This window comes from Elephas maximus, chromosome 19 (assembly GCF_024166365.1).
Source record: "Elephas maximus indicus isolate mEleMax1 chromosome 19, mEleMax1 primary haplotype, whole genome shotgun sequence".
Lineage (NCBI taxonomy): Eukaryota > Metazoa > Chordata > Mammalia > Proboscidea > Elephantidae > Elephas > Elephas maximus.
Genome location: NC_064837.1, coordinates 43,515,687 through 43,539,803, shown reverse-complemented (window position 1 = coordinate 43,539,803; position 24,117 = coordinate 43,515,687). Strand labels below are relative to the sequence as shown.

At 51.2% G+C, this 24,117-nt stretch overlaps 1 protein-coding gene across 1 annotated transcript; it reads left to right on the top strand.

The window, feature by feature from the left end:
• Window positions 1–1,540: 1,540 nt before the first annotated feature.
• PDK2 (pyruvate dehydrogenase kinase 2) lies at window positions 1,541–23,636 on the top strand. The gene is made up of 11 exons (XM_049859427.1): window positions 1,541–1,865; window positions 3,971–4,112; window positions 16,752–16,823; window positions 17,320–17,504; window positions 18,129–18,218; window positions 18,408–18,485; window positions 20,151–20,227; window positions 20,316–20,414; window positions 20,622–20,729; window positions 21,494–21,607; window positions 22,206–23,636. The coding sequence occupies exons 1-11, from the start codon at window positions 1,562–1,564 to the stop codon at window positions 22,344–22,346; spliced, it is 1,410 nt and encodes a 469-aa protein (XP_049715384.1). The 5' UTR covers window positions 1,541–1,561; the 3' UTR covers window positions 22,347–23,636.
• The last annotated feature ends 481 nt before the right edge of the window (window positions 23,637–24,117 follow it).

Below are 24,117 nucleotides of genomic sequence, written 5' to 3'. Positions count from 1 at the left end.
ACCACAAGTGGATGGCTTTAACAAACAAATTTATTTTCTCACCGTTTAGGAGGCTAGAAGTCTGAATTCAGCATGTTGGATCTAGGGGAAGGTTTTCTTTCTCTGTTGGCTCTGGAGGCAGGTCCTTGTCTCTTCTGAGCTTCAGCTCCTGGGCAATCTTCATGTGGCCTGGGATCTCTCTTCCCCAGTCTCTGCTAGCTTGCTTTTAATCTCTTTTATATTTCAAAAGAGAATGATTTTAGACTAACCTATCCTATTAACATAACAAAGACAACCCATTGCCAAATGAGATTATAACCACAGGCATAGAGGTTAGAATTTACAACACGTTTCTTTTTATTTTTAGGAGACACAATTCAATCCGCAACAGCAGGTATCTCCCAAACTGAGCGCTTGAGGAGAAAGACCATGTTCTAATCCTGCCTGTGTTTCCTGTTCCCAGGAAAAAGCCTAGCACACATTAAAAACCAATTGCTGTGGGGTCGAGTCCTAATCATGGCGACCCCATGAATGTCAGAGTAGAACTATGCTCCATAGGATTTCAAGGGCTAATTTTGGGGCAGTAAATCGCCAGGCCTTTCTTCCGAGGCACCTTCAGGTGGACTCGAACCTTCAGCCTTTGGCATTTGGTAAGTGCGGGCAGAAGACTGAACCCAGGAAAGATGCTATCAAAGTGTTGACCCCTTGGCCCAGTACAGGATATACCACGTTGGACCTCAAGAGGGCCCTGTATGTTCCTTACAGAGAGGCGGGGCTGCTGGGAAAGGAGGACCCAGGGAGGCCGGGACCAGCACAGGCTTCCCCTTCGGCCCCAGCACGAATCATCTCCCGGTACCTCTTTTTAAGGAATCCCAGTGCGAAGAGAGTCGCTTTCTCAGCTAGATGTCCAAAGATTCCTGCTCGGTCAAATGAGCTAGATAATAATGAAAATGTTTTGAAAACGGCACACGTAGACGCTAGCTGTTAGGGCTTTGACTCCGTGTTTTTCAACTGGAGGAGGCGCTTGGATCTTTGTGGAAGTGGGAGGGCCGTATGTCTATATGAGGGATTAATGTAGGCTCGCATCCCGGTTCAGAATTTTGCAAATAATCATCGTCTGGGTCACCGTCATGGAAACTGTCCAAGAAGACTGATTGCTGGAGGGTTGGGGAGAGACTAGGGACCCACAAGACCCCCTCAGGGAAAGTAGGGAGAGATCAGGACAGGTGAAACAAGCACCTTTGCGAAGAAAGTTTAGTTGGAAGCTACCTGGACAATTCAGAGAAGGAAAGGGTTAAAATGAGCCGACAATTGGTGGAGATTTGGGGAGGGAGCAAGGGAAAGGGAGGAAATTGGAGGGGAAAGAAATTAAAAGGCTCGAAGGACCTCTGGGAAGAAAGGAGTTAACCCAGCCTCCGACCCTAGAAGGAAAGGGAGGAGTTAAAGATCAGAGGCGGACTGGCCGCGCCGCCCTCCGAAAACAACAGGCCGCCGCGGGCTGGGACGGGGTTAAGCAGGCGGGCCCAGAGGGAAGCCACGTGCCGGAGCGGAATGTTAGTGGTTCTCCCGTAGTTGTTTGCACATGGCCATTGGCGACGTCGGGGCGCCACAACGAGCCGATTGGCTGGGGTTCAGAGGCCCCCCCCGGGCCAGGGGAAGCTGGCGGCCGAACCGGGTTGCTGAGGCTGGCTGGACCGGGCTGGGCCGAGCCGAGCGCGACAGCTACGCGTGCTGTGACAGAGTCGGAACCCGAGCCGCGGCCGCCGCCATGCGCTGGGTCCGGGCGCTGCTGAAGAATGCCTCCCTGGCAGGGGCGCCCAAGTACATTGAGCACTTCAGCAAGTTCTCCCCATCCCCGCTGTCCATGAAGCAGTTTCTGGACTTCGGTACGGAGAGGCGGGAGGCAGCTGGCACCGGGGCACCGAGAGGGGCAGCCGGGGGATGATTTGGGGGTGATTGGAGGGGTCTAGACAATGAAGGATTAACGAGGAGGAGAAGAGAGGCCCTGAGTGACGGAGGAGGGTTGCTAGGAAGGGTACAGGCAGGAAAAGGTTAACGGGGAGGAAAGGGAAGACCGAGGCATGAAAGGGTTAGGGGCGCCCCAGCTGAAAAGAGACTGTGAACTGAACTACTAATGGGAAGGGGGAGGGGGGAGGGCACTGAGAACGATGGGTCCAAGGTTTCTTCCTGGGCTTTGTGAGGGGTCTTGGGGAGTAAGGGACGGGGGAGGGGGGGCCATTAGGGTAGGAAGGGAGTAAGGTGACATTCTAGCACTAAAGGGTTAATGTGGCATTATGATGACTCTAAGAATGGGGGATAGAGAGGAAATGGGGGGTGCTAGTGGAAGTAACAAGGAAGAGTTGGGGAGGGGTAGCCATCTGGAAGGAGGAGACCTGGGCTGGGCATGGAAAGGTTAGACATTCCTGGATAGACTGAGAGAAAAGCAGGGAGCAGTTGGAGAAGGGGGCTCTCTCAGAAGAAGATGCCAACCAGAGAGGGAGCTCCTGACCAGTAAACCCAATGAAGGATGAAGGATGTGGCTCCCAACCATCCTGGTGGGCAAGGACACTTGAAGATCAAATCTGCCCCAGCCTGGCACCCTGTCCCTAGCTTGGCAGGGCCCTAGCACCATAAGGTGAAGTCAGGTCGCTTGTACCCACCCTTGGCTGCTTCTGGATTCTTGGGCCAGAATCACCCACCACCAGCATCTGGAGGTAGCTGTGGGGCAGGAGCAAGGCGGTACCAACCTGCCAGTTGAAGCAGGCATTGTGTAGGCTCTGTCTGTCCACACAGTATTTCCATGGTGCCAGCTGGAGGTTGGGAGGGGGTGCCCAGGTCTCTGAAGGAGCCCTGGGGGTGCTGTGGTTAAAGTGCTTGTCTGCTAACTTAAAGGTCAGCAGTTCGAACCTATGAGGTACTCCGGGGAGAAAGATGTGGCAGTCTTCTGTAAAGATTTACAGTCTTGGAAACCCTATGGGGCAGTTCTGCTCTGTCCTACAGAGTCCCTGTGAGTTAAAATCTATTCAGTAGCAATGGGTTTTGGCTTCTCTTGGCCCAGGTCTCTGAAGAGTTGAGAAGATAGTGCCTGGCTCAGGTTACAGCTGCGTCACTGACAGGAAGGGGCGGGGAGGGGGCAGTCAGAACACAAGGGCACCTGTTGCCCCAGACTTGTTTGCCCACCTCCTGGGCTTTTGAATCTTGAGCTTCCCCAGTATGGGAAAGCTTCTTGGGCCCACCACTAGCCCCAGCAACTGTCCAGCCCAGACTGGGCCCCAATTAGAAAATGTTGCTGCTGGGAGGGGCCCACAGTAGAGTTCAGTCTGTTCGTAGTATAGTGGGAGAAACAGACCTTCAGAAAGATGGTGACACACTCTGAGTGACAGAGTTGGAAGGAGAGCCTGGACTAGAACCCAGGTCTCCTGACTCTAGGCCATGGCCTTATTCAGACTTCCAAGCCCTCTTCTTAAAGACAGGCCTCGGTTTGGGGCTGCTGTCCTTGGGCCCTGTTTGCCTTACAGGCAGGCATTAATGCAGGGTGCCACTCTGCAGTGGGCATCAGGAGCAGCCTGGAAGAGACCACACTGGGACCCTGCAACCGCAGTGGTCCCGGTTTAGTCCCCCACCCTGGGTAGGGATAGATTTCCCAGACTGCTCTGCCCACCTGGATCAATCCCCCAAAGTGAATGTCCAGAAGAAAAGAGAAGACTGAGGTGACTTAGGCCAGAGGCCGCTCCAAGTGGGCCCAGGGATGGGTGGCCCTGTCCCCCATGGTTAAAGGTTCACCTGGAGGTGGGGAGAGGATGCAGCCCCCTGGAAGGTTAGGCATGGTGTATGGAGGTTTGAGCATGCAGGGGAGGAGACCTGTGTTGCTCTGTGCTCTTGGTCAGGCTGCTTCCTCTCTGAGCCCTCAGTACACGAAGAGCCTGACTGACCTGTCCTCTGGCTCTTCTAGTTTGAAGTTCTTGGGCTCACCCCTCTCTCCTTCCCCCAGGGTCCAGCAATGCCTGTGAGAAGACCTCTTTTACCTTCCTCAGGCAGGAGCTGCCGGTGCGCCTGGCTAACATCATGAAGGAGATCAACTTGCTTCCTGACCGGGTGCTGAGCACACCCTCGGTGCAGCTGGTCCAGAGCTGGTGAGACCCCTGGCCAGGGCCCTGCACCCTCCCACTCCATTGCCAGGTGTCCCTGGGCTCAGGGATGGAGGCTCCATGCTCCCAGCAGCCTTGATGGGGTGGGGGCAGAGCAGAGGCACAGGGGCTCAGGGGGCCAGGGAATTGCCCAAGGTCATGTGGGAGTCCTAGGCCAGAGCAGGGACTAAGATCCAGCTCCTACCCTCCAGTGTCTACGGGACAGCCTTATATTCACCATCCTCCTTTCTCCAGAAACCCAGGATCCGTAGTTTGGGTAAATCATAGTTGGCCCAAGTCCTGGGACCTCGTGGTTTTCACAGCTAAAATTCCAAATCAGACTGATGTCAGCATTAGCCACAGCCCTGGCCCTGGAAGCCCAGCATGTGCTATGTTAGGCTTTGCCTTTGTTGAATATTTATCTGGGTTTACTTTTTGGAAAACAGAGAAATAAGACGTGTCAGATGAACAAATTATACCATCCAGGCTATAAATCAGACTGTTTTAGATGTTGGAAGACACTCAAATAGGCACAGGGATCATGTAGAACCCACCCCAAATAGCCTTGAAGGGCAAAGACCAAAGTTTCTTGCATGTAGCAGCAGCAGAGGGAGATTCTCAGTAGAGTTCACTTAAGAAACTCTGTTCAGAGTTAAGTAACAGGATGACATTAGCCAGTGGCTGGTCACATGAAGCAGCAACATGGGTTTGCTCCATGACTGAGCATGGAAATGGGTAATACTCATTGGTCTTGAGCAGCACTCGTGTAGAAATCTTCTGCTAGGTTTTCTAGACTTGTGATATGGTGTGTGTGTGGTTTCGTTTTGGATTCAGGACTGTGCACTGAAACGTTTGAGCCCAGCGTTGTGCTTGATCTCAGAAAACAGCAGCAGCTGCCTTTGGGGAGCCCGTGATCTCACAGGGAACACAGAACTTCTCAGCAAGGCGGGGGGACTAGGTGCCACGTAGAGAGCGGTAGGAGCAGTGAGCTGCTAGAGAGTTAGTTTTCTTTAAATTAAGAATTAGAATATTATTTAAAAATAACATTGGTTGGAGTTGTTTTCTCATTGTAGGAGTATAACATGTTCACTTTGACATTTGGAAAAAACACAGTAATGTAGCTAGAAGAAAATGCCTCCACCCCATAACCAGATACTGTTAAGGTTTCTGAAGATTTTTTTGGTGCCCTTCTAGCATTTTGTCTATGCATGGGCGTGCATATAAATGACTCCTTCTAATTAAATGAGATGAAGTGTTTCACACACAAGGCCAGGCACATGGTAGGTTACTGGAATCAGAAATTGCGGGGGAGTTGAAATGGGCACAAAGGCACAAAGGGCCCTACGTGCGCCACAGACTGAGAAGGAAGGGAAGGGCAATCCAGGCCAAAGGAACAGTGTATGCAAAGGTGTGGAGGCAGGAAAGGGCCTGCTAGGGTGTCCGAGAACGTACTTTGTGGGTATAGTGCTATTAGTACAAGCGGTAAAGATGGGGTGGGGGGACAGAGGGCTGAGCTTCACATTCATGAAGCCCAACCAGGTCACCCCTTGCTGGGCCCTGCCTCTCAGAGTTCTAGGACCTCTGAGCCAGCAGCAGTTCCCGCCACAGGGTGGTGTGGAAGTCATAGGGAGGAAACAGAAGGTGCCATCTGTTCTCCCCAGCCCTCCTCCGGTTCTGTCCGGCTGACCTACCTGGCCGCCTCTCTGGCTGGTCTCTGACTCCAGGACAGGGCTTCTCAGGCCCCTCCCTGGACACTGTGTTCCTCGGAGAGCCAAGGGTAGGTGTGGGGAGCTCCTGGCTACTGACCTCCCATGACTCCCCCAGGGCCTCCACAGAGTCCCTTCCTGAAAATCAGTTACACGTTTGAGGCTTGGCCTGACTTAGTCTTCCCTCAAAGCTTGGAAGTGGTATCAGGCAACAGCAGGAGGAAGTGAAGTTAGACAAGAGAGAACACTTCCCTAGAGGATGTTTTAGCTTTGAGAAGAGCAGGCCAAAGACTGCTAAATAATGAGTGTTCTAATGCACTAAAGAGACAGAATGGGCATTAGCTACAGCAAGAGAGACTAAGGTTGGAGGCCAGGAAGGACTTCCTGACAGGCACGTGGTGGCCGTCTCCGGGAGAAACTCCTGCCACCTTGGATGATGGAGGTGGTGGAAATGGGCATGGTCTGCACAAGAGGCAAGAGGCGCCTCATCAGGGGACCTGACAACAGGGCCACTAGCCTCAGAGTCTGTTGAGTAAAAAGCATAACCTCCCTTAGGAAAAAGAAAGGTCCTGTATAAATGCTATTGTTAGCAGTGGTGATAGTTAACCCGTGTAATAGTTAATAGTTAGTATGTATAATAGCTAATGGAGTTTTCACTCAGCTGGGCAAAGGTACTAGGCAAGAGTCACTGTAGGCCAGTTAGAATTCCTGGTTCTAAATAAACAGAGAAAATATTGAAGTTGTAAGCAATTTCATTTTACTTGGATCCACAATCAATGCCTGTGGAAGCAGCAGTCAAGAAATCAAACGCACTGGGCAAATCTGCTGCAAAAGATCTCTTTTAAGTGTTAAAAAGCAAAGATGTCCTCTTGAGGACTAAAGTATGCCTGACCCAAGCCCAAGCCGTGGTGTTTTCAGTCACCTCATATGCATATGAAAGCTGGACAATGAATAAGAAAGACAGAAGAAGAATTGATGCCTTTGAATTATGGTGTTGGCAAAGAATATTGAATATACCATGGACTGCCAGAAGAACGAACAAATCTATCTTGGAGGAAGTACAAACTGAATGCTCATTAGAAGCAAGGATGGTGAGACTTCGTCTCACACACGTTGGACATGTTATCAGGAGGGCCCAGTCCTTGGAGAAGGACATCATGCTTGATAGAGGGTCAGTGAAAAAGAGGAAGACCCTCAAAGAGATGGATTGACACCGTGGCTGCAGCAGTGGGCTCGAGCATAACAATGACTGTGAGGATGGCACAGGACCGGGCAGGGTTTCATTCTGTTGTACTGTACACAGGGTCGATATGAGTCAGAACCGACTTGACGACACCTAACAACAACAACAACAGATAAACCTGATACATTATTTCAACCGGACAGACTTGGTAGAGTGGGACCTTGCATTGGAGGTGACTGGAAGTGTGAAAAGCCCTGAGCTTGGCATCAGCATGTTTCGTTTTGAGCCTTTCTGCTACCAAATTACCACTGAGTCAACTACAACTCATGACAGCCCCATGTGTGTCAAAGTAGAACTGTGCTCCATGGGGTTTTCAATGACTGATTTTTCAGAAGTAAGTCACCAGGCCTTTCATCCAAGGTGCCTCTGGGTGGACTTGAACCTCCAACCAGTTAGCAGCTGAGTGCGTTAACCTTTTGCACCAGTTCTTGGCAAGCCATACGGCCTTTCTGAGCCTAAGATTCCTCATCTGTGAAATGGGGACCAATTCTTTTTCTAAAGGTCTAATGCCACCGCTGAATGTGAAGGGGTGTGGAACTCTGTAAGGACAGCAGTGTCCCCAGGCTCCTGGATAGCAGCACCCTCAAGCCAATGATGCTATTATTGTGTTAATATGGAGGTTCTGTTGGGCAACCTGGTAATAACGGTGATGATGACAACAACAAACACACCTTGAGGGCCTGCTGTGTGTCAGGAACTTGTCTAAGTGTTTACACGTATCAACACTTGTAATCTTCACAACAACCTCATAAAGTAGGCCTTGTTATTCTCTCTATTGTAGAGATGAGGAAAATGAAGCCCATAGAGGTTAAGTAACTTGTCTATATAAAATCACTCAGGTGGACTGGTGGAAACAGTTAACGTGTCTGACTGCTAACCAAAAGGTTGGAGGCTTGAGTCTACCCAGAGGTGCCTTGGAAGAAAGGCCTGGTGATCTACTTCCAAAAAAACTAGCCATTGGAAGCCCTTTGGAGCACAGTTCTTCTTTGACACATATGGGGTCGCCATGAGTCAGAATCAACTCCACAGCAGCTGGTTGAGAAAGTGGCGGAGCCAAGATTTGGATCCAGGCAGCCTGCTCTGGAGACTGCATTCTCGAAGAGAAAGGAAGAGTGCTGTGTTCTCAGGCAGTGACATGCAGTCAGATCTCTCCTAGGGTGGGGCAAACTGCTGTGGCCCTAGGAGCTGAGGCGGAGGTTTCTGACGTCTGCAGAGCAGAGAATAACCACCAAGCCAGGCTAACGCCTAGCCTGCTGGGAGCTAGCCATGGTTTCCTTCCCCGTGGGGTCTCCTCTGTATGAGGACTCACCTCTGAGGTCACAGCGCAAGTCAGTAGGAGAGTAGGGTACACTTGACAGAAACGGGTTTGACAGCCCGTGTTGCTGGAGCGCAGAAGGGGCCATCTTTACTCATCAGGAGAGAAAGCCAGCCTGAGGAATCCTGTGGAGTCAGTGGAGATTTGCTTCCAGAAAATGGAGGGTTACACAAGAGTTGCAGAGTAGAATCAAATGACAGTGAGTCAGTCCTGTCACTAAGAGAGGCTTTGTGGGAGCGGTAGGGGAGGGGGTAGGAGACGATATGGCTGTCACTTCATGAACCTCCTTTGCTGCCTGTCGGCCAGGTGTGTGGAGCCCAAACTCAGCCTATGGGAACCCCACTCCCGCCCCTCAGGAACCAGTCATTGCCCTTGAGAAGAATAACCACCACAGCGCAGTGGCTCCACCACACCCCCGTGCCAGCACGGCACCAGGGCTTTAGGTCCACCATCTTATTGACTCCCTCAGCCATTCTTTCCACAATCGTAATAGAAGCGAAGTAGGAATGACTACTTATTGAACATGGACTCCATATCATCCTCTTCAGTCTTTACCACAGTCCCACGAAGTGCTTAGTGCTGCGAACCCCATTTTTCAGATAGGCACCGTCTCTTAGAGTGGCTTCTTAGGGCAGAGCCAGCAGCGGAACCCAAATTTGCCTGGCTGAAGACCCGTGCCCTGCCTGCCTCCCCTCCCCAGTCACATCTGCCACCTCTCCCCAGTGTATCGAGCCACCCCCCTCTTATGGCCATCAGCTTGTTCACACCCCTTCCTTACAGCCGCTGCAGATACTGGCAGGGGTGCGTGCGTGCACAAACATACATACACACACACACAGCATTGACAGGCGCCAACATCCACAGGCACAAACAGTCCCCCACTCACCAGACACACTTCTGCTCCCACACATGCCTGCGCACACCCTCCTTCCCACCACCCACACTGGTTACCATATCCATCTATTCTTCTGCTTCTCCCCATCTCACCCCTCCTGCCTCCTCAATCCGGGGCTCTGGACTGGCTAGAAAACAGGGGCTGTCTGTCAGACAGGAGAGCCCCAGAAGAAAGGTCTAGGTGGGTTCCACACAACCTGGGGCTAGAGAGAGGAAGCTCCAGATTTGACCAGGGGAGTGGTGGGTGGCCTTGTTTGCTGCAGAGCCCAGCAGGCCCAGGGACCTCAGGCCTCCCTAGAGCTTTATGTAGGCCCCACTGCCTGCTCAGCCTAGCTGAGGCCATAAACCTGGAAGGGATGAGTCTGCACTACACTGGGCTTCCAGGCCTCCCAGAGCTAAGCTCAGTTCTCTGTCTCACTCTGGGAGGTGGCGGGGGGGAGGGGGGGAGCGTAGCCTGGGACCCAGCATTGCACCATTCCCAGTGTCTCTGCCTTTAGGACCAAGATCTGATCCAAGGGCGAGAGCTGGTGTGCCAGGTTCCTGGGGGCTTCAGGGTGGGGTCAGGGCCAAGGGTCCTTTGGGAAAGTCCCTCTCATTCTGTCCTCTCTCCCTCCCAAGAGTACACTCAGGACCACTCGCCTTTGGGGATCCAGGACAGGGATTCCAAACTCTGCTTCACAGAAGGAGAAAGGCCTGGGGCTGGCCGCTGTCCGGGATACCCACGTTGGGAGGCTCTGCCCATTGTTGAGATCCATCCTAGTGACTTTGCTCCACTTCAGTGCCTTGTGACCAGGCCTAATCTCTGCCCTCTAGGGTTCACTGGGCAGCCATACAGGGGTGGTGCCATGCAGGGGTGGTGCCGGATGCTGGGACTCTGACCTTGCCCCTCCCACAGGCCTCTGGCCAAGCACAGGCAGCCTCCTAGGCCTGACCCCCTCCCTCCTCGCCCCTAGCTCCCTTGGAAACGGGTTCTAGGGCCCCCACTCTCCAGCCTATCTCTCCTTCCTCTTTCTACCTGCCCGCTAACATTGCACATTTGCAGGTTCTCTCCCCCAGTCATCTCTCCCTCCAAGAAGCATATCAGCATGAAGCTTTATCCCAGGCATTGTCAGGGAACAAAGGATTTGGAGTCACACAGGCCTGGGATAGAGAATCCCAGCTCCACATATCAACTTTCCCATCTGTAAAATGGGCCAGCAGTAGCACCCACCTCACAGGGTTATTGTGGAGGTTAACGTACAGGGAGCAGGTAAGCACAGAGCAGAGTCCTGGCCTAGAGTCGGTACCCGGTCAATGCAAGCTTCTGTCACCATTGATGTCAACAGCACCATCGCTGTTAGGACGAGGGTAGACATTGAGCCATGTGGCGGAGACTTGGAGTCAGACAGACCTAGGTTTCAATCCCAGAGTTGCTCCTTACTGTGTGGCCTTGGGCATATCACCTGACCTCTGTGGACCAGTTTCCTTGTCTGCAAAAAGGGGGAAATATTACATGCTTATCAAGGCTGTTGAGAGATGAGATGAGAGAGATGTGGGACTCTGAGCACAGGTGGGCATTAATGATCACTTGGTAAGTGTTGGTTGTCGTTATTCTCCTGGGAGATTGAGGTGAGGGCCTAGAAGTGCCATGCTGATTGTCCTGGGGGGACTGGGGGTGGGCGGGGGAGGGCTGGCTCTTCTGACTTGTAGGCTGGACTCTGGGGAGGAAGATGTTCTTTTCTGCTGCCTAGGCCTCGCCCGCCGCCACTTCACCGACTAGGACGCCTTATCTCCTGTGTGTCAGGAGCTATGCTGGGCCCTGGGTGGGGAGGGCAGGGAGGGAGTACTGGGGCTGAGACAGACCCCACTCCTGCCATCAGCAAGCTGTGATGCCGCTTCCCAGGGCATGGCAGATTAAAGCACGGTGTGATTTAGAGCCTGCTCCCAGTACAAGCAGTGGAGAGTGTACTGCCTGGGGACTCAGAGGACGTACTCAGCTGTCCGCAACGTGGGAGCCATCATTTAGAACAAGATCAAGCACTTAGAGAGCACTCACTATGTGATAGGTACTGTGTTAACCATCACATTTCATCCTCACCAAAAAGCAGTAGAAAAAAAAAAAGGACGCAGTTGCTGAAACTACTTAGGTACAACCAAACTCCTTATGGGATTAGTTCTCTTGGTTCAAAGGCTTAAGATCATGGCTTCGTGGGACTGTTCAGCCAGTTGTCCTAACAGCTGTTTTTAGAGTTTCTGTTCTACCCCATCTTTGTCTAGAGAAGCAAAACAGTAAAGCATATAAATATATACAGAGAGAGATTTATGTCAAGGAGATGGCTCATGCAGTTGTAGAGGCTGGAAAGTCTCAAGTCCATGAGTCAGACTGGAGGCTTCTCCTGGCTCAGAGGCTGCAGAGACCAACAAATCCTAAGACTGGCAGGCAGGATGATGGATAAGCTGCTAGTTGAAGTCCCAAGAACCAGAGGTCAGATGAACAGGAGCCAGCTGCAGGATCCAGGGTGAGGAAAAGCCCACGAGCCTTGCAATCAAGTTCAGGTATGTTGGATGCCGGCCACACCCCCAAGGAAACTCCCTTTCAACTGACTAGCTACTCACAGCAGATCCCATCATGGAGGTGATCACATTATATCAAATCTCATCATGGAGGTGATCGTATCATCATACGACTGCCAAACTATATCGTAACTGCCAAACCAATGAGAATCATGGCCCAGCCCAGTTGACACACAACCTTAAGGGATCATAATCCCCATGTTCAGTGAGTAGTGCCTGGGGCTTTAAAAGCTTGCAAGTGATCATCCGAGATACAACAATTGATCTCTATTTGCCTGGAGCAACAGGGGAAGAAGGAGACCCAGAAATTGGAGAAGGAACTGGACTGTAGGTCTAATTGCTTGCATGAACTACTGCCTGCTTTGTCATGAGACCAGAAGAACTGGATGGTGTCAGCTACCATTACTGAATGTTTTGATCAAGGACTCGATGGATGAGTCCTGAGAAAAAGTGGGGAAATGTGAAACAATTTCAAATTTCTCATAGAATCCAGACTTGCTGGACTCATTGAGGCTGGAGGAATCCCTGAATCTGTTGCTCTGAGAAAACGTTTGAAACCTTGAACCAAAACTATCCCCTGAAGTCATCTTCAAACTAAACAACAGTTTAGCTGAATTAGTAAGGAATGTTTACCCTGGGCGTTGAGCTCTTTTAAGGAATTAACTACTTCAGATCAAATTGACAACAGTAACTCTAAAGCATTGATGAGTAGTTTAAGGGACAATGGTGATGAAATAATATGGGGAGAGAGAATGAGAATGGTGACACAATGTTAAGAATGTAACCAATGTCATTGGGGCGGTACATGTAGAAATTGTTGAATGGGCGTATGATCTGCTGTGTATATTTTCACCAAAAATAAAATGTTGTTGTTAGGTGCCGTCAAGTTGGCTCTGACTCATAGCGACCCTATGTACAACAGAACGAGACACTGCCCAGTCCTGCACCATCCTTACAATCGTTGTTATGCTTGAGCTCATTGTTGCAGCCACTATGTTAGTCTACCTTGTTGAGGGTCTTCCTCTTTTCCGCTGACCCTGTACTCTGCACAGCGTGATGTCCTTCTCCAGGGACTTATCCCTCCTGACAACATGTCCGAAGTATGTAAGATGCACTCTCGCCACCCTTTCCTCTAAGGAGCATTCTGGCCGCACTTCTTCCAAGACAGATTTGTTCGTTCTTTTGGCAGTCCATGGTATATTCAATATTTTTCGCCAACACCACAATTCAAAGCGTCAACTCTTCTTCGGTCTTCCTTATTTATCGTCCAGCTTTCACATGCATATGATGCGATTGAAAATACCATGGCTTGGGTCAGGCACACCTTAGTCTTCAGGGTGACATCTTTGCTCTTCAACACTTTGAAGAGGTCCTTTGCAGCAGATTTGCCCAATGCAATGTGTCTTTTGATTTCTTGACTGCTGCTTCCATGGCTGTTGATTGTGGATCCAAGTAAAATGAAATCCTTGACAACTTCAGTCTTTTCTCCGTTTATCATGATGTTGCTTATAGGTCCAGTTGTGAGGATTTTTGTTTTCTTTATGTTGAGGTGTAATCCATACCGAAGGCTGTGGTCTTTGATCTTCATTAGTAAGTGCTTCAAGTCGTCTTCACTTTCAGCAAGCAGGGTTGTGTCATCTGCATAACGCAGGTTGTTAATGAGCCTTCCTCCAATCCTCATGCCCCATTCTTCTTCATACAGTCCAGCATCTCGTATTATTTGTCCAGCATACAGATTAAATAGGTATGGTGAAAGAATACAACCCTGACACACACCTTTGCTGACTTTAAACCAATCAGTATCCCCTTGTTCTGCCCAAACAACTGCATCTTGATCCATGTAAAGGTTGCTTATGAGCACAATTAAGTGTTTTGGAATTCCCATTCTTCGCAGTGTTATCCATAGTTTGTTATGAGCCACACAGTCGAATGCCTTTGCATAATCAATAAAACACAGGTGAACATCCTTCTGGTATTCTCTGCTTTCAGCCAGGATCCATCTGACATCAGCAATGATATCCCTGGTTCCACGTCCTCTTCTGAAACCAGCCTGAATTTCTGACAGTTCCCTGTTGATAAACTGCTGCAGCCGTTTTTGAATGATCTTCAGCAAAATTTTGCTTACGTGTGATATTAACGATATTGTTCTATAATTTCCACATTCGGTTGGATCACCTTTCTTGGGAATAGGCAGAAATATGGATCTCTTCCAGTCAGTTGGCCAGGAAGCTGTCTTCCATATTTCTTGGCATAGACGAGTGAGCACCTCCAGCGCTGCATCTGTTTGTTTAAACATCTCAATTGATATTCCGTCAATTCCTGGAGCCTTGTTTTTTGCCAATGCCTTCAGAGCAGCTTGGACTTCTTCCTTCAGTACCATCGGTTCCTGATCATATGCCACCTCTTGAAATGGTTCAATATCAACTAATTATTTTTGGTGTAATGACTCTGTGTATTCCTTCCATCTTCTTTTGATGCTTCCTGCATCATTTAATATTTTCCCCATGGAATCCTTCACTATTGCAACTCGAGGCTTGAATTTTTTCTTCAGTTCTTTCAGCTTGAGAAACGCTGAGCGCGTTCTTCCCTTTTGGTTTTCCACCTCCAGCTCTTTGCACATGTCATTATAATACTTTACTTTGTCTTCTCGAGAGGCCCTTTGAAATCTTCTGTTCAGTTCTTTTACTTCATGAATTCTTCCTTTTGCTTTAGCTGCTTGACACTCAGGAGCAAGTTTCAGAGTCTCCTCGGACGTCCATCTTGGTCTTTTCTTTCTTTCCTATCTTTTCAGTGACCTCTTGCTTTCTTCATGGATAATGTCGTTGATGTCATTCCACAACTCGTCTGGTCTGCGGTCACTAGTGTTCAATGCATCAAATCTATTCTTCAGATGGTCTCTAAATTCAGGTGGGATGTACTCAAGGTCATATTTTGGCTCTCATGGACTTGCTCTGATTTTCTTCAGTTTCAGCTTGAACTTGCATATGAACAATTGATGGTCTGTTCCACAGTCGGCCCCTGCCTTGTTCTGACTGATGATATTGAGCTTTTCCGTCGTCTCTTTCCACAGATGTATTCAATTTGATTTCTGTGCGTTCATCTGGTGAGGTCCATGTGTATAGTTGCCGTTTATGTTGGTGAAAGAAGGTATTTGCAATGAAAAAGTCAATTGGTCTTGCAAAATTCTATCATTCGATCTCCAGCATTGTTTCTATCACCAAGGCCATATTTTCCAACTACTGATCTTTCTTCTTTGTTTCCAACTTTCGCATTCCAATCGCCAGTCATTATCAATGCATCTTGATTGCATGTTCGATGAATTTCAGACTGCAGCAGCTGATAAAAATCTTCTATTTCTTCATCTTTGGCCCTAGTGGTTGGTGTGTAAATTTGAATAATAGTCGTATTAACTTGTCTTCCTTGTAGGCGTATGGATATTATCCTATCACTGACAGTGTTGTACTTCAGGATAGATCTTGAAATGTTCTTTTTGACAATGAATACAACACCATTCCTCTTCGAGCTGTCATTCCCAGCATAGTAGACTATATGATTGTCTGATTCAAAATGGCCAATACCAGTCCATTTCAGTTCACTAATGCCTAGGATATCGATGTTTATGCATTCCATTTCATTTTTGACAATTTCCAATTTTCCTTGATTCATACTTTGTACATTCCAGGTTCCTATTTTTTTATTATTAATGGATGTTTGCAGCTGTTTCTTCTCATGTTGAGTTGTGCCACATCAGCAAATGAAGGTCCTGGAAGCTTTACTCCATCCACGTCATTAAGGTTGACACTACTTTGAGGGGGCAGCTCTTCCCCAGTCATCTTTTGAGTACCTTCCACCCTGGGGGGCTCATCTTCCAGCACTATATCAGACAATGTTCTGCTGCTATTCATAAGGTTTTCACTGGCTAATGCTTTTCGGAAGTAGACTGCCGGTTCCTTCTTCCTAGTCTGTCTTAGTCTGGAAGCTCAGCTGAAACCTGTCCTCCGTGGGTGACCCTGCTGGTATCTGAATACCAGTGGCATAGCTTCCAGCATCACTGCAACACACAAGCCCCCATAGTACGACAAACTGACAGACACCTGAGGGAAAAATAAAATAAATATTAAAAAAATAATAATAATAACCCTCATTTATTTTCCTGAACCAGGGCCTAGAGAGGTTCCATGACTTCTCCAGGGCCACACAGTTAGAAGTGGTTGAGCCAGAAATGGAAGTGGGCTGAGCCAGCTCCAAGCCTAGTTCTTTCACCGTCTCCTGTATAAAGCAAGAGAGGGAAGAGCAGAGGCAGAGACGTAAGACTCTTGAGTAGTCACAGCATCAGAGAGTGGCAAGAGCACCAGAGATTTCTGCCTCCTAATTACACCACTTACCAGCTGTGGGACTACTTCACACCTCATCTGAAGAGACTGTAAAATGGAGCTGCTGTTCCTACCCTCGTACCTACTGGGGGCTATAAGACTAGTTGCTGTAGAGCCAGTTCTGACTCATGGCGACCCCATGTGTGTCAAAGCAGAACAGCGCTCCATAGGGTTTTCAGTAGGTGATTTTTTGGAAGCGATCACCAAGTCTTTGTCCCGAGTGGACCGAAACCACCAGCCTTTCGGTGAGCAACTGAGCACATAAAGCAGTTGCACCACCCAGGGAATTTACTATGATTTCTAGGATTCCAAAAACCAAAGGCACTATAAGGGAGGTCAATAAATTAGAAGTTTTCTTACATAACTTACTGTGTTGTCAGGGAGGCTCATACACAAATGGAACGGATTGACAAGAACTGTGACACAGCTTATCAACCAGTACAGCTGTGTGGTGCCCACAGAAGGGTCAGGACAAGAGTGAGGTGCGGCCCAGTGAGGTGAGAAGGGCACCTGGCCCAGCCCAGAGCTGAGATGGATGTTCCGTCTTGTCCCCAAACACAGGTATGTCCAGAGTCTCTTGGACATCATGGAGTTCCTGGACAAGGACCCTGAGGACCACCACACCCTGAGCCAGTGAGTGAGGTTGGGGTAGGAGGGCAGGTGCAAGCAAAGGGCATCTGGGGTCACAGCCCTGAGGGAAGGGATTTGAGGGTAAAAATGCCAGCAGGACAGAATAGCCCCTGCCCTGAGGGACGTCCAGTCTGAGGAGGAAGACAGACAGCTTTAGGGAACCCAAAGTTTGATGGAAGAGACATAGATTCCATTCTTGGGAGAGACCTAGTCTTGGGGGAGACAGCCTCTCCCCTCAGTGTGCGCTGAGCCTGATGGGAGAGATACAGGCCTTGCCCTTGGGGAGCCCTGTTCTGAGGAACCGAGAGCTCTTGGCTTTTGAGCAGGGAGGCTGTGAGGCAGGCAACTGGGTGATGCAGGGTGGGATTCTGGGAAGAGAGGGGAGGGTATTGTGTATTGATTGGGTCTGGGCGGAAGAGTGGGTAAAGATGCTGTGGGCAGGAGTCCGAGGGGTGTCCCCAAGGGCTGGGGAGGAGCAGACATCTCCCCTTTCCCACAGGTTCACTGAAGCCCTGATCACCATCCGGAACCGGCACAATGACGTGGTGCCCACCATGGCGCAGGGCGTGCTTGAGTACAAGGACACCTATGGCGATGACCCCGTCTCCAACCAGAACGTCCAGTACTTCCTGGACCGCTTCTACCTCAGCCGCATCTCCATCCGCATGCTCATCAACCAGCACAGTGAGGGGGTGCTGCCTGCTGGGGAGGTGCAGGGTCACCCGGGCTGGGCCACCGGGTGGGCGTGTCATCAGGCACCGGGGACGCTCGGGGACCTGGGGCTGTTCAAAACCTAAAAAAAGGCACTGACTCCAAAATATAAAAAGAAAACCGCAACTTGGAAATTAATCAATATTTAAATGTTTACAAAATGGAAAATTATGTCACCTTTTTGAAAAGTGTGAAATTCAGTATTCATAGAAACTCTCATTCCATTCCAGAACCGTTTGTTGTTTAGAGTTCCATATTTCCAGTATTTACTATGATTGTTGAGAAAGCGTAGCCAATCGCAAATCAAATGAATTCATCAGGCTCAAATAATTTCAAAAGCAGGATAGTAAAAATTTTTTCTAAATGTTGTAGCAAAAGAAATTTAATGTGGACTCTGGGTGTGTTTTAGTGCAAGACACGATAGGAGGAGAGACTTCTGGAAGAAGGCTTCAGGCCTCCGAAGGTGTAAAAGTGAAGGGGGGGTCGGTGTGCATCTGGAGGATCAGAGCCCACAGAGGCGGGGCTGGAGAGCCCTGGGGGAAGAGGGGATGCTGGGGACTGCTCTGTAGCCTGCCAGCAGCACATTCTCGTCCACAGCTCTGATCTTTGATGGCAGCACAAACCCAGCCCACCCCAAACATATCGGCAGCATCGACCCCAACTGCAATGTCTCTGAGGTCGTGAAAGGTGAGCCATCCCCACTGTGCCTGGCCCACAGGGAGCCCTGGGGGCCCAGAGGGTGACCCATTCCCCAGTGGGTGGGGCCACATCCCTGTGGCATTAACATTGGTGATGCAATGCCCAGTGGCAATGCCAGGAGGACTGCCTGCTGGGTGGGCTGTGCCCCTCCCCTGAATGGCCCCTGTCTTCTCCCAGATGCCTACGACATGGCCAAGCTCCTGTGTGACAAGTATTACATGGCCTCACCTGACCTGGAGATCCAGGAGATCAATGGTGAGGGCAGGCGCATGCACACCTCTCTCTCTCTCTCTCTCTCTCCAGGGCTGGGGATGGGGGAGGGAGGTGAGGTTGGGGAATCAGGAACATAGACTGTTTTCTGGACAAGGGAGAAGCAGAGCTTTTATAAAGCAGTGTGTTATTATTATTAATTCCCTTGATAAACGTTTACTAAGCATAAACAAGACAAGCCAGGTCCCTGTTCTCATGAAGCTTACATTCTTGGCCCTGGGGCAGTTGGGGAGTGGGATCCCAATGAACAAATAGATAAAGAAGATAATGTCGGATCATAATCAGTGACAGAAAATAAAACAGTGACACAGAGCATGGTGGGGCAGGGTGGTATATTAGATGGCATGTCAGTTTGGCTGCTTTCCCAGAATCTAATAATAGTGGCTTAATTAAGAGAGACATATACCTCCCTCCAGCCCCTGGGCTGGCATGGTCAAAGCTGGCTACCCACCGCCATGTCTGAGTTCCCCCCTGGAGGAAGAGGGAAGGAGGATATGGAAGGGAGGGCCTAGGGGGTGGACACCTCACTTCCATAAGCCACCTGGCTACATGTAGCTGCAAGGGAGGCTGGGAATTTAGAAAATAGCTAGGCAGCTATGTGCTCAGTTAAAATTGGGGAGGGAGGAGTTCCTGAACCAGGAGGAGAAGGAACGAATGAATGTGAGAGGGTGGCTACAGGGGTCCTAGGTTGGATAGAGCAGCCAAGGAAGGCCTCACTGAGGAGGCGACACTGAAGGACCAGTGTAATGGGGCTGGGAGGTTGAGGGCGATGAGTTGGAGAGAGAGGCAGGGGTGTGCAGGGGCCACGGACAGGAGTAGGGGTTTTGAGCATGGTGGGAAGCCATTGGAGGATGTGAAGCAGGGTGACAAGAGAGTCTGACATTCTAGTTAGAGGTTGAAGGAGGAGGAAAGGACCCAAGTGGACCAGTTAGGAGGTCATTGTAGGAAATCCAAGTAAGGGGATGTAAAGGTGTCAGGGATGGAGAGCAAGGGGCAGATTTGGTAATTATCTTAAAGGCAGAAGTATCAAGATTTGCTGATGAGAAGGGAGGTACCTAGCTGTATAGGGGAGAGAAGCAGGGGCCTGGAAGTTATCTCTACCCTATCCCTCCCCCACCTGCTCCTCAGCCACCTCCATGCCTGTGTACCTGAGGTGTTTCATGCCTCTGTACCTAGAAGTCACCTTGTTCACATCCTAATCTTCCCTTAAGCCCCTGTTCTAGCCCAGCTTCTCCAGAAAGCCTTCTTGGACCTCCAGGACAAGGTAGCTAGGCATCTTCCCTGCTCCAGGTCTGCTTCTCTGTTGTACTGTCTTATAATTATGTGGGTGCCAGAGACTGGCGGGGCAGTGACAAATCAGTGTAATCAAGTGTCCCCAGGGTCCAGCCCAGTGTCTAGCACACAGTTCTGGGTATACACCTGATGGATGGATGGATGGACGGACATTGTATGATGGATGGATATGGGATGGACAGATAGATGGGCACTGAATGAGTGGATAGATGGGTGAATGAATACTGGATAAATGGACGAGCAGATGGATGGACAATGAGTGGGTGGTTGTGCGTTGGATTCTAGATACTGGGTGAATGAACATTGAATGGTGATCTCTTGACAATTTCCTGTTCTTCGGTCTTGACTTTCCTACAGCATCCAACCCCAGGCAGCCAATTCACATGGTCTATGTCCCCTCCCACCTCTACCACATGCTTTTTGAGCTCTTCAAGGTGAGGAGACTGAGGGATGGTCCTTTGGGGACCCGGGGGGTTAAGACTAGACTTCTCTCACTCATCTCTTACCTCGTTCCCTCTATAGAATGCCATGCGAGCAACAGTGGAAAGCCACGAATCCAGCCTCGTTCTGCCCCCCATCAAGGTCATGTTGGCCTTGGGAGAGGAAGATCTGTCCATCAAAGTATGTGGCCCTTGACTCTGGGGACCAGGGAGCAATGGGGGCGGGGGCTTCCCACCTGCCAGGAGCTAGGGTCTCATCTCCTGTATGGGGGGCTCAGGGCAGATCCTGGGGGTAGGGATGACCATGAGGTGGTCAGAGGTGCCAGGCGGTGGAGCTGTGTGGAAAACGCAGCTGTGGAGAGCACCTGACATGTCCCATCTCCCCCAGATGAGTGACCGAGGTGGGGGTGTCCCCTTGAGGAAGATCGAGCGACTCTTCAGCTACATGTACTCCACAGCACCCACCCCCCAGCCTGGCACTGGGGGAACCCCGCTGGTGAGATGGCATAACTCCAGCCCGCCTTCTGCCTCTCGGGAAGATGCTTGTCTCTCCTTTCATCTCTTCTCATCAAATTGTCACCCTGCCCCGTTTCTCACTTCCCTACCTCCCATGGCCTCTCATTCTTCTGTGACTCCATGTGGTGGCACTTGTCTCCCTGCCTGCCCCAAGTCTCTGGGCCCCCCCATTCCTGCGCCTCCCATCTCTCCCCAGCCTGCACTCATCCAGCTGTCTGTCGAGTGTCTGTCTGTCACCTTCCCTATTCTCCCTCTCCCCTATGTGTTTCCTCCACTGCATTAACTGCCTTTCTCTGGACGTTGTTCAGTTTACCAACACCTCCCTGTCAATTCCCAGGGGAGAGTTTATCATCCCGTTTTAGAGATTGGGAACTCGAGGCTCAGAGGAGCCCCATGACCTGTCCGGGCTGGTACCCAGGGCTTCTGGCTACCTAAGCAGGGCTCCTCTCCCTGACCCACATACTGTCCCCACACATACTGTCCCCTCCCTCTGCCTCCTCAGCCTTCCTCCCTCCACCTGACTGATTTCCTTCATCCCACACACACCCCGCTACTGCCTCAAAGCTTTCTCTTTCTCATGTCCCCTTTGTGCCCCAGCTCCAGAATCCCGCCCTGCGTGACCATAGCTGAGCACCCTTCACCCTACATCCATGCCCCCCTCACTCCCCACACCAGTCCCTGCAGTCCCCAGGAAGCCAAATGCCTGCCACCTCATCACCCCACTCCCCTCCTGCCCCCTTGCAGGCTGGCTTTGGTTATGGGCTCCCCATTTCCCGCCTCTACGCCAAATACTTCCAGGGCGACCTGCAGCTCTTCTCCATGGAGGGCTTTGGGACCGACGCTGTCATCTATCTCAAGGTGAGGCCCTGTCTGTGGAGCAGCTTGGGTGAGGGGTTTGCCCCGGCCATTAGGTTTGACATCTGTCCCTCCAAGCCCTTCTTGGTCCTGGACTCTGAGAACCTGAGCTCAGCTATAGTTCCTCAACCTGTGTCACTCCCCGACATACACACAACTGGGCACACAATTTCAGGGAGTCTACAGCCCAGGATTAAGACCCTGTTCTGGGTCCCTTGACATGTTGGACCTGGGAGGCGGGAGAACCACAGAGATCTTGTTATCCAGCTCGTCATGCTCAGATGGGAAGACTGAGGTTCAGGGTTGGTGACCTTCCTCAAGGTCATACAGCACAGCATCCTTCCCCTTCCCCTCCCCTTTCAGTGGGCAGCTTTCTTGAATGGGCAAGGGTAGGACACAGAGGGACAGTCTTTCCTGGGTCTCTCAGGGCCTGGGGTCCTTGTCTCTCCAGTCTGGCATATGGGCTGGGCTGATTCAGACATGGGGTGGGACAAGTTGGCCACGGTCAGTGTCCATCACAGCCCACCTTGGGGAAGGGGTGCTGTGGTGGGAACGGGCAAGGTGCAGGGAGGTGGGGGAGGCTGACCATGATGCGCTCCAGGCCCTGTCCACGGACTCGGTGGAGCGCCTGCCTGTCTACAACAAGTCGGCCTGGCGCCACTACCAGACCATCCAGGAGGCCGGTGACTGGTGTGTGCCCAGCACAGAGCCCAAGAACACATCCACCTATCGTGCCAGCTAGGGGCCCCAGCTCATCTGCACCTGAGAGGATGGACTGCTGTCTCTAGGACTGGCCACCATGGTGACCTTTTCTGTCTCCCCAAGGCCTGGGGTGGGGGTTTTCCCTGATGACCAGGTTCTGCCTCTATAGAAATCACTGCAGAGACTGGTCTGTAGTGGCCCCTAAGTGCCAATCTCTGTCTCCATGGAGATCTCTACCTGGTCTCCCTGGTGTCCAATCTCTGTGGGTGAAGCCTGAGAGTTGGGGAACATCTCCACCTTGATGGGGTATCCCAGAGATACTTTTCTCTGGCAGTCCTCTCTGAGACCAGGCTGTCACTTTTTCCAGGGGTCCTGGGTCCCCTCACTGCCCTACAAGCCCTGACCTTTCATGTGGATGCCCCTGCTTGCCTTAATCCCCTAGCCCTGGTCCTGGCCCATTGTGTTAGAAGGGACTGGGTACCCCAGATCTGGGGTAGTGGGTGGGGAAGGGAGTTGGGCCTGGGGATGCCCCTTTGGGGACCTGGTCCTGCAGCCTCTCCCTCCACTCTAAGCTTTAAGGTCAAGGTTGCAAAGGAGGGAAGGGTCTCTCTCCCAGGGCCCTAAAGTGGAGGAACTTGGGGAGCCTGGGAAGTTGCCTGTCCAGCCGACCTACACGAGGCCCTGCAGTGGCCTTAGCAGTGTTCTCCCCCTTCCCCAGACCTTCCTCCGCGTCCCCACGTGCACACACCCACCTGTCCACACAAGGTCCCGCCTGAGCTCCAGACCCCAACTCCTGCTGTGCCTAGGTGCACACGTGCTTGGGGTGGCTTTCTCCCTAGAATGTTCTATGTACAGAGCTAGTTTTATAACCCTGAATGCCCCCCTGCCCCTAGCACATGGGGTTAAAGGTGTGTGCTTCTCCCAGTGGCTGTGATGGTAACAGTGACATCCACAGTAAAGAGGAAACTGAATGAGACTGTCGCCTGGCTGCTTTTCCCTGGGGCGGGCCACACACACCCACATGCACACTGAGGCACCTTGGGACCAACAAACGACACACTCGGGCATCCTGCCCAACTCAGTGTGGATCACAAGTAAAACACCAGCCAATGCCATTCATTCAGAGTGCCTGACAGCCCAGCAGCCAGGGACAGATGCATCACCCACCCTCTGCACAGCCCAGTTCTCCATGAGCCAGCCAACCCCCCAAGAGGGGCAGACAGAAAGGTCACTGGCACATCATACGTGTTTATTGAAATAAACTGAGAATCGCCTCCGCGTTCACATGCAGGTGGGCCCCCATTATAGCGTCTGACACCTTCAGGGACACAGGTGCCTTCCAACCTCTCCCAGCCCCTCCAGCCCTCAGCAGCCCCAGATGGTGCCAATGTCCCCATATCTCAGTCTCCCCCAGAAGCCCCTCTTCCAGCACAGGTGGCAGAAGAGGAAAGGGCTGAGTCCCAGGGACAGGGCCCTGGGTATATCGGGGTGGCCCTTAAGCCACAGCCCCTGGGCCTGAGGAGGCAGGCTCTTAGGGATAGAGGAGCTCGCCCGCACCCCTCCGCAGGAATGAGGGGAGTCAGCATGCACTGGTACCTATCCACCCCTCCAGGCACATGGGAGGAGGTGGGGGGGCTTCCAGTCATAGGCCCCTGACTTGATTGATAACTCTGGCCAGGGGCCCAAAAGCTGGGCTAACTGCTGGTCAGCACCAGACCTGTTCCTCCCAAACATTCCCTAACAAGGACAGGACTGATGCCCGTCCCCAGGACTGCTGTGACAGACTGGATGGAGCCGGCCCATCACCCCCA

What these genes read in the sequence shown, in the direction of transcription:
- PDK2 (XM_049859427.1), top strand. Translation starts at nt 1,562, where the DNA reads ATGGCCATTGGCGACGTCGGGGCGCCACAACGAGCCGATTGGCTGGGG. An exon ending in GACCACCACACCCTGAGCCA is followed by an intron (nt 16,824 to 17,319) that starts GTGAGTGAGGTT and finishes CCTTTCCCACAG; the next exon opens with GTTCACTGAAGCCCTGATCA. An exon ending in AGGAAGATCTGTCCATCAAA is followed by an intron (nt 20,415 to 20,621) that starts GTATGTGGCCCT and finishes CATCTCCCCCAG; the next exon opens with ATGAGTGACCGAGGTGGGGG.